The 16,283-nt window shown below is 39.3% G+C and overlaps 1 protein-coding gene across 1 annotated transcript in view; it reads left to right on the forward strand.

Annotated features, from left to right (window-relative positions):
* The window catches only part of LOC149147167 (short-chain dehydrogenase TIC 32, chloroplastic-like), a 183,388-nt gene extending 169,670 nt beyond the window's left edge, over positions 1 to 13,718 (forward strand). Inside the window, exons 7-8 of the mRNA XM_089439526.1 lie at positions 13,111 to 13,157; positions 13,293 to 13,718. Of these exons, the coding sequence (XP_089295652.1) occupies positions 13,111 to 13,157; positions 13,293 to 13,451 (206 nt within the window). The 3' untranslated portion in view covers positions 13,452 to 13,718. The remainder of the gene's footprint in view (positions 1 to 13,110; positions 13,158 to 13,292) is intronic.
* Positions 13,719 to 16,283: the final 2,565 nt, after the last annotated feature.

Raw genomic sequence — 16,283 nt, forward strand, 5'->3', positions numbered from 1 at the left:
TTGATCCATGGCTTTTTCTAGAAGTTTCACCCCTGATTAGATTAATACCCATTAATATTTTGATTTTCCTAAGTTTAGACTTAGGAATCCCATTAAAAATATTAATTATTTTAATAAAATCACTTTTGGGTGGAATTTCCCAAAACGCTTTCTGGGTTCTTTGGAATACCCGTGCCCAAGCCTCCCTACAAAATTGGAGGCTTAGAGCACATCCAATGCTACCCCAAATCAACACTCGCTCTTAGCGAGGAATGTGCTCTAGCAATGCATTGCTACTGCATACTGCTTTGACTTTGAAGCATTGTCCTCTGCGCTGCTGATGTCTGACATGCTGTCCACCAACTATTGCGCTGCTACTGCTACTGTACTGCTGCCTTTGACACTGCCACTGCCAATGCTACATTTGTACTACAACTCCCTCTCAAACGCTGCATCTGCTATGCTGCTAGCACTGCCACTACTAACATTGCATTCGTACTGCAACTCAGTTGCTGAGAGAAGCAACTGAAAACACCCAAAACTGGACAAGTATCCAGTGGATACTCCTCGGTGCTGAAATCCTGACTGCTGCTAGTCCCACGTTGCCTCTGAAGCCACTGCGCTGCTGAAGCTTTGCACTGTGCCGCCTTTGCACTGTTGCCTCTCTGCTCAGTGTTGCTCACATTCTGGCTCTACTAACCACTGCAATTGTCGAATCAACACTCCATGGCACCAACTGAAACTCCACTATCCCACTACTACTGATCATGGGCTTCCATAGCAAGGTGATAATCCAAGAGGTGGGCCCCTCAAGGATCTTTCCCATCTGTAGGTCTATCGAACTATAGTTCTAAATCAACCCACCTCCCTCTTAAAGGTATCTTGGCTGTCATGGCGAACTCCTCCTCCTGTACGATCTTTGCGGCTGCAACCTTAGGATCGTGCTTCTCATCCTTGTCCTTTTTTTTTCCTCAAAGGACACTGGGATGCATAGTGGCCCATCTCACCACATCTGAAACACTTCACCTTGGAGATGTCCTTCTTTCATCTCTGTTGCCCCCGTCGCCCCTTCGATGTAAGGGCTGCATTATCCTCCTCCTCTACTTTGGGCTTCGACCCACTGCTGCTGTTGCTTTTGTCAAGTTTGACCTTGACTAGGTCTCTCCTCAGTGCTTCTTGTTTCAGAGCTGCGCACATCTCGTCCCAATTTGGCAATGCTACTCTCCCCATGATACTCTGGACAAATATTTGCCATTCATCTGAGACAGAATTTAGAGCCAGTCTTACTAACTCCGAATCCCGAGGTGTGTACCCCACAATCGGCAACTCATCACGGGTCTCCTTCAGTTTCGTGAGGAATGGATCAACATGTTCTCCCTTCTGCATCTGAGCAGATCTCAGCTTCTGCTCCAAGTACATCTCCCGCTGCTTGGAAGATCCCTAATACAATGTGGCCAAGGCATCATGCATCTCCTGAGCGGTCCCTTTGCTAGCAACGCGACACACCATGTGATCCTTGACTCCATCCAGGATCATCCTCTTTGACTTAGCCATCTCAGCTCTGTACTTCTTCAGCGGATTTGCATCCGCAGTACAACTACCACATTATCAACATACGTCTTGAGGGCATGCTCATCTAGAAGAAAAGTCATTCTAGCCTTCCAGATGGCATAGTTGGAAGCCCCATCCAAACTGTCCTGATCCCTTAAGCCATTGGTTGCCATATCTTCCAAAAAATGTTGAACAACTCCCTCTTTCTCCCTACTGCGTTGTTCCTAGGGTGACTTATGCACTCCTTGATGGAGTTGGTAAGCTGCTGCTCTTGTACTTCTTAGCAAATGAGAAACACTGCTTTGTTTGTTAAGAAATCATTGAGGAAGTATTCCCTCACTATGCGATCTGCTTCTTCCTTCGGATGAATTTTCTGCCCAACACTCAGCTTGTAGAAAACTGCATCCCTCTAGCTCTGTGTGTGGCTTTGCGTAGCTCCCTTTGCCTTGGCAAGATTTTGATCTGGCAGTCTTACCTCTCTGTCGGCTTAGTTAGGAGAGACACCCACGAAAATATAGACCTCCTAGCTAGAACTGCACTATCCCTCAGGGGATTCGAACTGCTGCTTGCTGCAGCAAGTTGGCCCTTGCTTTAGTGCTAGATTTGCTCTTCCCTGTTTCATGTCAACTTGGCTCTGATACCATGCAAAAATTTCTAGATCTAACAATCTTCAAAATCCTTCTGCAACCAGCTGAATCTACTTCACCTATATTGTAAATTACATTACAAGCTTATTTCAGATTTCTTCTTGAAACATTGAAGTAAATTACTAAAGCAGCCTACACCAAATTAAATATGATTATGAAACATAGAAACTGAGCAAGGAAAATAGAAACACATAGGACACTGTTATTTTTGGACAATAGTCCCCGGAAAAACCCAATGTGGGAAAACCGGTGCAACAACTCTGAGGGTTTATTATTATTAAGCAGTAGCAAAATCTTAATACATCATTGAATACCTCATAGGGTTATCCAGTTACAGAGAGAAATACTGACAGAAGCTTTGTGAGTTTTACCTCACACAACCATTGAGAAATCCTCGTTGATCTAACCCCAAATTCACTGCCCCCCAGCTTTTCTGGCTGCTTATGTGCAGTGTTTGCATCAGCACAACGTCAAGCTCTCTGGATGTTGCATCACTTCTCTGGCTGGTCAATTTGCTGCCCAGGAAATTCGATTTCTGCCTCCTGGTCTCACACCCCGACACCTGGTTGCTAAAAATGGAATTCCTCTGCAGATTTCAAATTCCTCTCTCTCCCTCTGCGTGGCCCTTTTGGCCTTGCGTCATCCTCTGCGTCAAGGCTTTTGGATCACTCATTGCCTCTCTCTGCTGATGTATCTCCGACTGAGAATCTCTCTCTTCGAAAGCTGCTATCCTTGCCCCTCAACTGCAAGAGATCTCCTCAATCAAATTTTCCTCCTGAGAACTTCTCACTTCAGAAAATCGATTTCTTGATCTCTCTTGGTGTATTTTCCAAATGACCCTCAAGCCCCTTCTTATATCTTCCTGTTGGACAACCAACGACCTAGATTAAAACATAATCAAAGGCTCAGATAGTTTTGGCTTGATCCATGGTTTTTTCTAGAAGTTTCACCCCTGATTAGATTAATACCGATTAATATTTTAATTTTCCTAAGTTTAGACTTAGGAACCTGTTGTAGCGACTACAACCACCCTCCAAAATTTTGCCTTAGCTTCGTTTTGTAGCCTCTGTACCAACCATCCTCAGCAGCATGTCTTGCATTGTCGGGAGTACAAGCTTCAGTGGTTTTCTAGCAGCATGTCAGCCTGTGCATGATAGGTGTTGCGTTCCCCTCACAGGCTGCTTCCCCGGACTTGGTCCAGCTGCAGGCTGAGAAGCTCCCTCAAGAAATTGCGCAATTCTAGAGGGGAACCAACCTTCCCTCCAGAAATTGCGCAATTCTATCTGGCAGCTTGTTGGGCTTAGGAATTGCGCAGTTCTAACTGTCAACCTTCCCTGGAAAAACTACGTAATCTGACCTAGCAGGACTGCTCAGCCCAAAAATTGCGCAATCCTGGGCAACAGTCAGCTGCTTAGCCCAAAAATTGTGCAATCCCTCTGGACAGCCAGGCCAACTCCCTCCCAGAAATGTGCAAATTTCTCCCTTAGGCAAGCTGGCTATTGCATGTGCCATCGGGTTGACTGGTTCCACCTAAGGTCGAGAAAACTTGACTTGCATGAATGGGCTGTTTTTTCTCGAAATTAAAAATTCGACAGTGGAGATTAAAAGATCATCAAACTATTTTCAGCGATCGATATTATTATGACGAGGATGAAGCCAACTAGCCGTTATTTTCCACTTGGAGGGGTTTCTCTATATAAAGAAGCAATTGAGCTTCTATTGGATATGTTTGGATGATGTAAAATTTTGTAATACTAGTATTGAGCTGCTGCCCAGTTGGAAACATTTTGTATCATAATAGAAAGACTTTGGGGTTCAGTTCATGGTGATTTTCTTTTGTCAATCTGCGGTATGTGTTAGCTATGCATGATCCTATTTTGGGCTAAATATTGAGTAATAATTATTATTTCATTTGTCGGTGATAAGAACATTCTATTGATATATTCTATCTTAGGTGATCTGATTCACTATATGATCTAACAATTTTCTTGAGAATATAATAGAGATTTACAGGTATGCTAGCCCTTGGGCTTCAAGTTCACAGACTGTGGGGAAATGATGACTATGTTTGGGCTTTGAGATTTCTTTATGGTATTTGATTTTGTAGGAGGGTTTCAACCAATATTTATTTTTCGAAAATATACTCATCCATTGTTATTTATCCAAAAAATTATTTTCTCCAAAAAATTTAAATTTTGTAAATATTATATATTTGTAAATTATTTGTAAAAAAATTGTAAATTATTTCTAACCTATTTGTTTTGCAGTAATTGAGGTTTTATCATTTTTGGGGTTTTATATTTTGTACATATGTTTGGGGTTTTGGCATTTTGATTTATTTGTGCAGGTAGACTTAAAGGGGTCAAGCTAATTTTTTTGGTTGGGGTTTTGAGGTAGATCTAGACTTAGGAAGGCAAGATCTAGCCTCCAAGCTCAACGTTCAGCGTGAAGGGGAAGCCATGCACCAATTTTGTAGTGAATTTGTGGAGGAAAGATTTTATTTGCAGGGTTTCAATTTTTTTTTTGGCCCCAAGGCCTAGTCGTCTAGCCTTTTCTGGCCTAGTCGTGAGGCCTGAATGCCTCTTAGAGCCCTTGACCCTCCTTTCTAGCCGTCAGCCCCTCCTCGGCCTTCTTTTCTCCTCGACCTCCCTTTCAACCAGACGAAAACCCTTCTAGGGCTTGCTGTGAGCCTTAGGGGCTCCTCCTTTTGAGCCGGGGCCCCTCTAGGGCCTTTTCTCTCTTTGCCGCAGCCCTTAAGGGGCTCTAACCCTTGCTGCTAGACCTTTTAAGGCTTGATCTGTCCCCGCGTCAGCCTCTAAGGGCTTCACGTCAGCCTTGAGGGGCTTGTTTTCCCTTGCAGTGTCCTCATCTTTCCCTTTTCCTTGGCGTTTGCCCTTCTTTTGCCCTTCTAGTCCCGCATTCGTAATTTTTAGCCCTAGTCTTGGGATTTTATAGCCTTCTAGCCCTTGCCCTAGCTTTGTATTCAGTCATCTCTGAATCTTATATTTTTTTAGTGGGCTAACATTGTGGTTTGCAACAAATATTTGAGCTAATTTGGTAGTTGCAGGTATCCAAGCCTGTCGGAGGTCAAACTAGCCCTCAACTAGGCCTCTTAGTTTGCCTCTCTTCCTTTCATCATTTTCTCTGTTTTGCTACAACCATTTATGCAGTCATATAAACTCAAATATAATCATCAAAATTGCCTAAGGATCATATAATAATCACTCAAACTAATTAGCTAATCAATAGAGCTATTATGACATTAATAATTTGACACCTTGTGGGTTTGTTAAGGACTAAATCACTAATTTTGTGACTTGTTCCAAGTCTGATATACATGATTTTGAGGTCTGATCTGAGCATAATAAATTTGATCTATAGTGTCCAAGTAGTGTTTTTTCCCCTCGGAAAAATCGTAATTTTCATTGATATAAGAAAATTACATATTGTAGATGTAGTTGCATATGCTATATGGTGAGGCTATTCGCCTATCAAAAATAGAATGTATCAAAAAAGATCTTTGATTCTCCATGCAGGGAGAAACTTGTCTACTGTATTTTTTAAAGAGGTCAAAAAACAGTACTATTATCTGTCTTATATATACATCTAGTAAATCGAAATATACATTTGTACTGATAAATTAAGCAAAACTATAAACATGTAAATCAGGCCCCTCAGAGCCAGTTATGCTGTGTAGTCCATATATGGGCGGTGGTAGTATTGATATTGTTCACTGTCCCTCTGCTCCTGAATCATCCATGTACCACGAGGCTGGTTCGCAGCTTCCTTGGATAGCTGATCGACAATCTGATTGTGTTCCCTGTAGATATGGCGACAAACAAAATGATCAAAATGTGCAATGAATCTGTGTGCCTCTTCCAAAATAGGTCTTAGAGAATATGCATGACAGTTTGATGTGTTGTTTATCCAGTTGATAACATTCTTGGAGTCCCCAAAGATTTGTATATTTCTGCAATGTTTCTCCATGGCAAAGTGTAGGAGATGTCTTAGAGTGATCAGCTCAGAATAATTATTGGTGCCCCTTCCCAGTCCCATTTGGATTTTAAAGTAATGTGAGGCGGAGAGGTATAGTATAGCACCCCCCCCAACTTGCATCCTGTGCAGATCCATCAAAATACGCCCAGGGGTAGTCTCGATTGATGACCTCGGGGACAATGTTCCTAGAGGTAGGAGCAACATCATCGTCAGAGATGGAGTTATAGGGGCAGTGATGGAAAGCCAATGAGGTATGGTATAGTGTCCAAGCAGTCTTATAATCAAACAAATATCATTGGAAGTTGAATGCATTGATTTTCTAGCTCAGCTTGGGCATCTTGCATCATTTTTTGACTGTTGATATAAAATTGCAGACCTCTGGATACAAGGTTGCAGCGATAATAAATCACACATAAGTCTCTAAAATTGGTTAATCAATTTTTATAATTCATAATCATTCGTTGTTGAAGTGATTTGGGCTTAATTTTGGTTATTTGCACCTAGTTTCACTCTTGCATAAGTGCTCTAATTTGATTGTTGATTTTGATGAAGTTTGCTTTAAGTGACATTGTGGATTAATGCTCTAAATTTCTCATTGCCATTGGATAAATAAACTCATTGTTGAATTGAATATATTTTGTGGATGCTATCTTGAATCATAATTGCGATAAGTCATCTAAGTTATCTCTCTCTCATATATCTAATTGGCATATTGATGATTGGTTAATTATAATCTTGAAGATTAAGAAGCATTGATCTTGTATTGTTCATCTCTTGAGCTAATTGCCTATCGATATTACCAAAAACATTTTTTTGGCACCGTTAAGTTTAAGCACTATTTCTCTTGCGGTTGAGATTGTCTATTGTTCAAGTATTTCATTGTTCACAATTGAAGATCATTGTAATTGAATACTTAAGTAATTAACTGATCTCACTTTAAGAGCACTCATCTATCTCTTGCACTTGCATGCTAGGATTAGTATCTTGCATTAATTAATTTACTTCCAAGTTTAAGCTTGGTCGATAGAAATATAGGTCCACCTTTCTCATGTAGTTTGAGGAGTCTAGAAACTCTTTAGTGGTTAACACGGTGATCCTGCAGTCGTCAAAGCCATAGTCTTTGCAATGCCAGAGGCATCAGGTGGTTAGAACCCTAGGGGAGGTATTGTTAACCAAGCCTCAACTTGCTTCCCCTCGCATTCTCTCTCACAACCTACTCTAGAGACTAGCTTCAAAACAATTAAGAGAAATGACACACTTAGAATAGCCATATAATCTAAAAATAACCAAGACTTTGCATCTCACCTAGATTGTAGGATTTGCATCTCATTAGGATAGTGAAGCATCCTCAAGCAACAATTGTTCATCTGGTGACTTGGTAATTTGTCTTAAAGCAAGTAGTTGACTCCATTTAAGTTACTGATTTGCATAATAAATCTAATCAAGTCATTTAGTTTGCTAATTCAACTAAGTTGCTAGGCCATTCAGTTGTGTCTCCCGGATTTGTTGATAGCCAACAAGTCTCCCATCTTCACAATTCATAGGGATTACCCCCCATAGCTTGCTATAGGGAGAAAACTAGAATAGAGAGGGCGGGGATCAGAGTGACAACCCCCACCCTGAGCGTTGTCGCGTCTTGCCTATACAGTTTGGGTGACAACAAAACCTAATCCCATGAATGGGTCGACAACCATTAACCATTTTCCATGTGGCGTTGGAAGATTAGGTAGGTGGGTATGGACACGTGGTCAAAATAATGATGTGATTCTTTTTGATTTGTCGAAATTTCAAATGGTCACATCTCATGAACTGAAGGCTGGATTGAGGTAAAGTTTTATATCATCGGAATCGTCTCAATGAGACGAAAACAATGGTGATGTCAAACTAAGGTTTTAAGTAAGTTGAAAACATCGAAATTTTTAGACCCCCATTTCCATAACGACACCTTGGACCTTGGGTTAGCATAGTAACCACCTCTTAATCGGTGTTATGGTGAGGATTAGGAGGGGGATGTTACAATTGACTTGGGGCTGACCTTACATTTTGGAGGCAAAAGTTCATAATTTGAAATTCAAATTCCCCTCTTTCTAAAGCCGACATGAAGAACATGTCTTGAATTTATCTTTATATTTATTTGAAAGGCTAAAACATTAATTCTGAAGACTGACCATAGCTACAAAATTCAACAAGCCAAACCATAAGCTTGCTTTTCAATGAGAGTAAACCTAACTTTGGCATCCCACAGGGGTTTGCTCATGAATGCTATTGGTTTCTTGTTTCCTTTGTCAACCTTCTGCATCAATACCTCGACGATTATATCCTCTGAGGAAAAGGAGTAAATAATGATATCTTTGGAGTTGTTACCTACCAAAAGAGGGTGACCCCATAGGAGAATTTTTCTCCTTGTCTTATCTTCAGCCGGTAGCCAGCAACCTCTAATAGCCACTGATGTAGCTGATATATTGTGCCACTTTGATCTCCGCTCCCCGCAACAGTTTTATGTCCCCTTGCTCATTTGTTGAGAGGATATGTGCGAAGGTGGACATTCCAACCCAAAAGGTATGTTTTTCATTGTGTAATCAAGTGCTTATGCTTATTTTTCTTGGGCATTTTGGGTATGGATTATTGGGTGACTTGGAAGGAGGAAGGGTTTTGATCGGGGTTTTGTTCCCTCACCTTACATAGGGGTTAATCGTTAATCCTAGTCTTGTGGGATCTCTTCTATTGGCCTATAGCTTCAGGAAGGGCACTAATTGGGAAACCCTAATTTTGGTAGTGCGGTCCCATTTCCTTGTTTCACATTTTTCACTCCTCTCTGCACATTACATGCCCTATTTCATCATCTTTCCTCTCTGGGTCCACAAGGCACTGACACACCCCCTCCCTTGTTGACATGTTCAGGTTGACCTTGGAACTGTTGCCTTGGAGGTTGATGCAACTAAAAAAAGATAGAAGTACAATCATGACCACAAGTAAGACACAAAAGAAAAAAATATTATAAAATGCAAAACATGGCCAGGAGATTGGATATAACACGTGGGCAAAAGCTAAACACGAGCTCTACTCCTTATTACTATGGCCATCACTTTGATTCCTAGGGCACTTGAGTGCCCCACACATCATTAAGGAACCCATCCACGTCCCAACCCTGGTGGGTGATGAACTGCCCCACCTTAAGGGGGTAATAGTTGCTGCATATCTCTAACAACATGCTCATATTTCCTAGAGCCCCGAGCAGTAATACAAAGAAAAATCATAAAAACTCAAAAGAAAAATAATGAAGGGTGGAAAAACAAAGGTTGGGGTAACTCATGTATCCATGATTGCTCCCCCCTACATCTATTCACCCGATGTGTGGATGTTCCTCATCATTCCCACCCTTGAGCCCATGGCATTTGGCCTTCAGACTCCTGTACCAATTGAAGGATGTACCTTGGACTTGTTTTTCCCCTTAGCGGTTGGGAACATCTAATAGGATGGTTTGTTATCCACTCCTACTTAGGGAGGTAACACTTCTTTGATTTCAAAGCCCCAAGTCTAGAAGGGAAACCCCATATGAAGTCTCATTGTGCCCTTGAATAACAAGTTTGTTTCACTTAGATGCACTAATGAATTATTGTACCTGAAGGTGAGGAAGTGCATTGGACATTATATGTAATTGGCAGGTGGTTTCATCATAGGCTGAGCAACCTAACTGGGGCCCAAGCCTACTAGAGGATCATATTGACACCCCTAGGGGAAGCTTTGAGAGCCATAAGACTCCTATCATGTGCAGAGCAATACTTCACACCATGGGCACCCTCAACAGCGTCAATAGTCTTCTCATTGCCCTAGATTATTCGCGAGATGATGCCCCAACTGGCTTAGTGGTGTACACATGGTTGGGTAGCTGATGCGAGGCCTAGAGGAGGATTGTTTCACCCTTGTGAAAGATGGGAGTGCAAGCACCATCGTTAGAGCCCTCAGATTGGACCATTATAGGATTATCTATCACCAAGAGACCCATGAGACCAACATTTATGCCCCAAACCCATTTTGGGGCCCCACATGATAAGTTTGTACCTAGAGCACTTATACAAAATACTATAATCTTTTTTACAATTGGACTCAAATTCACTCTCTTTTTCTCTCACATCATCCACTAATTGTTTCTCACGTTCTCAATAATATATATATTTTTTTCTGTGATCAAACTTTTCACAGGAAATTTTGATTTGATTTTATTTTTTGGGTTGTTTTTTTCATGAAATTAACTCCACTTAAGAGTAGCTTAATGTGCATACTTGGGCCTGGAGTATGCCCTAAAACTGCTTCTGTTTGGTTAAGAGCTTGTCTTCCTCGGACATAAGGAAATAGGTTAACAGCCCAAGACCCAAAGACATTTGGCAGGAGTGAAAACCTGCCTCTTTAGGGACCACCAGCGGGTAATTATAGGTGGCATAGTTTTCCTTGAATAACAGTTATGAGTGAACCTGCATTAGCAGATAGCAGCCAATGATGACTGTCCCCACTGTTGGTTTGACCAGAGTTATGATAGGTTTTCCCACTGTTAAAAAAAAAAGCTTAATGCATACTAACGATCCTTTAAATGGATAGCATACTTTAAGAGTAGCACAAAGGTCCTTCAAATGAATTAAAAAGTGCATACCAACAATCCTTCACACGTCAGGCTGAAGGCTACAGCCTACAGGTCACACTAAAGGCTACACACCAGGTTGAAGGTCTTCGCTCTACAATCTGGAAGTCTTCACTCTTCATTCAAGTCTTCACACATCTCCAGCTGTAGGTTACACTTTACCGCCATACTTCTGGCCTCACATAGTCCGCATTGGCTGTAACTGCTGCGTCAACAGTTGGACACAATTTTGCACAGACTTCTATAGCATTGTGCACAGGGTCCGAAAGAAATTTACTTATGAAATCTCTATTAATGGGTGAGCCTGCATCAATAGCCACAAAACTTGTTGAGTTAAAAATATTATCAAATAGAGGGTCCCAACTCCCATTTTCTTGACCCAAGCCGTGCTGTTGTTGACCAATTGTCAACCATAAATAAAACACCCTGTGCATGCATGAAAGTATTGAAAGAGTCCACTGCTTTACCAATTCATACATGCCTTTACTACAGCGTTATGGCTTTACACCACAACGTTACAGCTTGATACTCCATGTGCTACATGCTTCTCCACACACAGATCACTCATCACAGTTCTCCACAGGCAGGTTTCTTGCACTCCAGCGCTCACGGTAGTCCTCTCGTACACACAATTTTATTGCACAGCCTCATACTTCCACACAGCTTCACTCACTAACTTACATCACAACCATGCTTTGATACTAAGATGAAAAATATTACACCAGCAAATATAGAGCGATGCACAAATTAGTTATAACAAGACAAGCGTAAACAATTTCATTAAGAAGACCAGTATTTAATATTTATACATGTCTATGAGGAAATGCTCGCTTCATTCATTTCCTACAATCTCTTAGCAATTTTTTACAACCTCTGTACAAATCTCTCAACTAATAATTCTCTATCTAGATTAAAACGCTCAAGACATAACAAAGACATAACAATAATAATTTTAGAATATGCTAAATGATCATCATTCTAACAATTGCTCTGTGTAAACCTGTGACAAATCAACCTCCCATTCCTTCTGAATTTGTAGCTCTGATACCATGTTAATTTCTTGAATACCAGTTTTGATTTATATCACAAACAGTTTTATACCTAGAAAATTGTATTTGACCCACTAAATTATTTTTGAAATTGCTAAATAGAAATACATTGGTATTTAACAATAACATTTGCAGTAGAAGCACAAGTAGAAAATCAATCACACAACAAAAAATTAAAACCATCCAATTTAGTCTCCACTTCAATTTTCAAAATAAATGAAGTCTCCCTAACAGGGAAAATGGCCCACAGGGAATTACAAAATTTATACAGCAGTAAAACCTGGAAAACCTTAAAACCCTCCAATATATTCTTCATTATATTTCTCAGAATAAATTAGGTTTCCCTTATAGGGAAAATGGCCCACAGGGAATTACAGAATTTATACAGCAATAGAACGTGGAAAATTTTGCCCCCCTTGGTAATACTGGGCCCCCTAGATTGAACTGGATTTAGCAAAGTTGAAGGACGAGAGGAGTTCTTTGGAGAATTCAATCCGACACTAGAGAGGAGGCAATGGATCCATTCTTTAATGTTCTAATGATGATGTAATGTCTCCAATGATGGATGCATCTTTTCTATCGATCTCCTTGAGGATGCCTATGGCCTGAAATGATGTGAGGGCCTCCACTTCAAATTTGTAGCCTTTCATGACCCAAAGCAAAGTGAGTTTTTGATATCCCGTTTGATCCAAAATGATCTAACCACCCTTCATCTCCCTCGGCCGCCAAGCACATGCCACTCTTGAATAGTTATTCATCTTTTAAGAAACAATTGAAGAAATTATGGTTTTACAATTATATATGAAATTGAATTTTTTAGCTGCTTTCATTCTCTATTTGGAGGCAATTCTCACAAGGTAAACTAATAATTTTTTGGGATAGGTTTACCTTGATTTTATAAAGGATTCTGTTAATGTTTCGTAATTGCCTTCAATTTCATCCAGAGTATATAGTTTTTTACAGTACTACTTGCTGTAGTTAGTTTTTATCTTGTGACCAAAAGTTGGACAATGGGACAGCGAAAAATATAATGATAATATTGAAAACTGGTATCTCCCATGCAAACTACAGAAGTACAAAAATAAGAACACATTGGGTGTACTTAAAGCATCTCCAGAAAAAACGTCATTCTGCTTCACTCTAGTGCTTTGTGCAAAAGGATTTTAATTCATGTTTCTCTCACATATTAGGCAGTGTGAAATAGCCTTTATTTACGTGCAATTATTCGAAACTTTCTTGTGTTGTTGTGTAGGATTTTTAACTCAAATTATAAAGTTTGCTCTAAAGAACATTCCACAGGTGAGTAACAATGTTCAGTGTTTTTAGTATAATTGTTTCTTTACCGATATCTGTTGTTTTCAGTATGTAGGCATGTACGTGAAAAAATTGGGAGTCATGTCGATATAATTATGGTATGTTTTTTAAATGTCTCAGGGTGCATCAACTCAGTGCTATGTGGCACTGCATCCTCAGCTTAAGGGAGTCAGTGGGAAGTATTTTTACGATAACAATGAGGGGGCCCCTAGCTCGCTAGCTACAAACACCGTATTAGCAAAGAAGTTGTGGGAATTCAGTGAGAAAATAGTTTCCTAATTTGTTTTCATGATTTCAATGAATTCATAGTTTGAACCATCACATGAGCAGAGATTTTTCCATAGTGAATTTCTTAATTATATATGATGAACAATTGTTTAGTCCACAATTCTGCACTTTGCCCTTCATTCTTTCGGCAAGGATGTCGGTATATTTTCTGCGTTAAGGTAAATCCATGGTAAACATACAACTTAGAATGCTGTTGTGAATAATTTTCGCTACACGTTTATTTGTCTTGGTTTGTAATTAAATGTAATATTTCTTCAACTGTTGTGAATAATTTTCGCACGTTTATCTGTCTTGGTTTGTAATTAAATGTAATAATTTATTTTTTGTTACTTAGAATTTTTATTTGTTCAAATAGAATGAAGATTCTCTTTGTTTTCATATACAAGCACGTTAAGCTGGAAACATTCTATTAAAGAAACTGATATTGCGAAAATTGGTGCTTTCATACAAAGGTCTCAAGCTAAGTCTCATAATACGAGGAATTGGTGTTGAAATGTGTAACTAGGTTCAGTCTTCATAATGTCTAATATTTCATGTATTTGATGTAAAGAAAAAAATAACTTTATTATTGTCATTCTTGATGCATGAGTTTCATGCTCAAGACAAATTGATTTATAGGTCAAGCACCCATTGAGTGCTTCTAGGAATTTGTCATGAAGTCAAAAGAGTCATTGTCACACATGTAAGACCCCTTTGGGCATGTTATATCATTTATGTAAAATCAAAAGTGTCATATAGACCCTCCAAGACCATGTCATCATGCAAAGAACAAGCCAGCCCCCAAGCAGTGACAAGTTGGCTTCATGGACAACAATTCAAACTTCTTTAGAAGCCTATATATAAGAAGGAACTCGACCTCATTTGGAGTGAATGCAAGCAAATTCGATCTCCTCATGAAAGAAGTTGCAAAACAAAAAGAAAAGGACGAAAATCAAGGAAAGGAAGAAGAGAAGCAAGATCAAAGTTTTGGACTCTCTCTCTCTCTTATGTTAGGTTTTATAAAGTAGCTGCTAGACCAAAATTGAAAAAGTTGTTGGGAAAGTTGAAATTGTAGAAGTTGCTGGGGAAGTCGAAGTTGCTAGGTCAAAGTCGCTAGAATTTATTAGGTTGAAGTTGCTGGAAGTTACTGGGTCGAAATTGTTGGAAGTTGCTAGGTTGAAGTTATTGGAAAGAAAATTTCATCAAAAAGGAAAGTTGGCTTAGTCTTGGAGGGGTCTTTGTCAAGGGTCTTAGGTCTTGGAACTCGTCATTTGAAGTTCTATAAGAAGAGAAGAGTTTTTCTGGGTTTTCCTTTCAAGTGAGAAGAGGTTTTGGGCCTTTGGCCATGGCTTACAATCTACATTTTGTGTCCTCTTGTCTCATTGATCTTCATAGTTTGGTAGCTGTTTGATGATAAACAATAATAATAATCAAATGAATGAAGAAGCTAATCAAGTTAAAGTAAAAATACATCACAAATAATTATCAAGGTAAGAGAAATCCCCTAATCTAGATGCCTTAGATTTTTCAACAATTGGGAGACGGAAGACTCATAAATATGAGCATATAACATAGAACACATCAACCCTGGAAACAAGACTTGGAGGACATGTTTTACTTATTATATATATATATATATATATATAAAAAAATTACAAATACTAAATTAAAATATAGACAAAGATAAATTGAAATATAGACAAAGATCTAAAAAATAGAGCATTTACAAAACATTTGGAATGTCGTTAAATCTCGATGTTATCCTTCATTGATACAATGAGAGAGCATTAGAGGTCTTTCTCTCCAGTTGAAAGTGAGAAAATAGCAACAAAAAAAATGTTTTTTTAGAGTCAAACAAGTAGTACATGTCTAGGGCACATCAATGTTTTAAAAACCAAAACTGGTGACTGGACCGGTCCACCTAATGAACTGGGTTTTGAACTAGAATTGGTCGAACCGGTACTGGTCAGGGCTAAACAAATTGGTTTAAAAAAATATATTAAATAATTAATTTTTAATGAAAAAAAACTATTTTTAAGATTTAAAACCATGATTCCAAGCCAATAGAAACAAAATATGTAAGGTTTGCTCATCTATATACCATGTAAAGGTGAATATATCAAAATGGCATCGAGTGCAATACATATCCACAACAAAATACATAATCAATGAGGCTCTAAATGGCCTCTAGAGTCGAAAACAATGTTCTAAGCTATGACTAAGCTATGGGGTCATTGAACTACTACAAATCTACATATTAGTGATCAACAACATGATCACTCCTCATCATGATCAAACTCATCACCACTACTAGACAAGAGATCATCAACATGAGCTACATAATAATATGCCTCCGAGTTTGAGGACTCCTAAAAGTCCTCTACAACTTTAGTAGTACCAAAAATAGACATCAAAACTACAAATCACTGATCAACATGGTCACTCATGAAACTCATCATTGATTCGACGCTATTAGAAATACATAAACATCATCAACAATAGATACATGAACATCATCTAGCTCAAAGTCTTCAGACTTGGATTGCTCAACCTTATAACATGATAGAAATTGAAAAGGTTTAACATGCCTAACCAATGATTTTGGTTTGAGTGAAGGGTTCATCTCCTCAACCTTATAATGTGGTAGAAAAATATTAGCATGCCTAACAAGTTGTTTTCCTTTTGAGTGAAGGGTGCATTCTTGTTAAGGCCATGGTAGAGGAGTTTAACAATCAGTACCACCAACATCAACAAAGTTCAATAATCAATGCCACCACGATCAAGGTTCTTAAAGGCTTCATGCTCTTGATCAAATTCCAATCTCATACCCTCATGCATGATAGA

The sequence above is a fragment of the Pinus tabuliformis genome, chromosome 9 (genome assembly GCF_031772625.1).
Source record: "Pinus tabuliformis cultivar Carrire ecotype Pingquan chromosome 9, CPIR1, whole genome shotgun sequence".
In the NCBI taxonomy this organism is placed as follows: Eukaryota; Viridiplantae; Streptophyta; class Pinopsida; order Pinales; family Pinaceae; genus Pinus; species Pinus tabuliformis.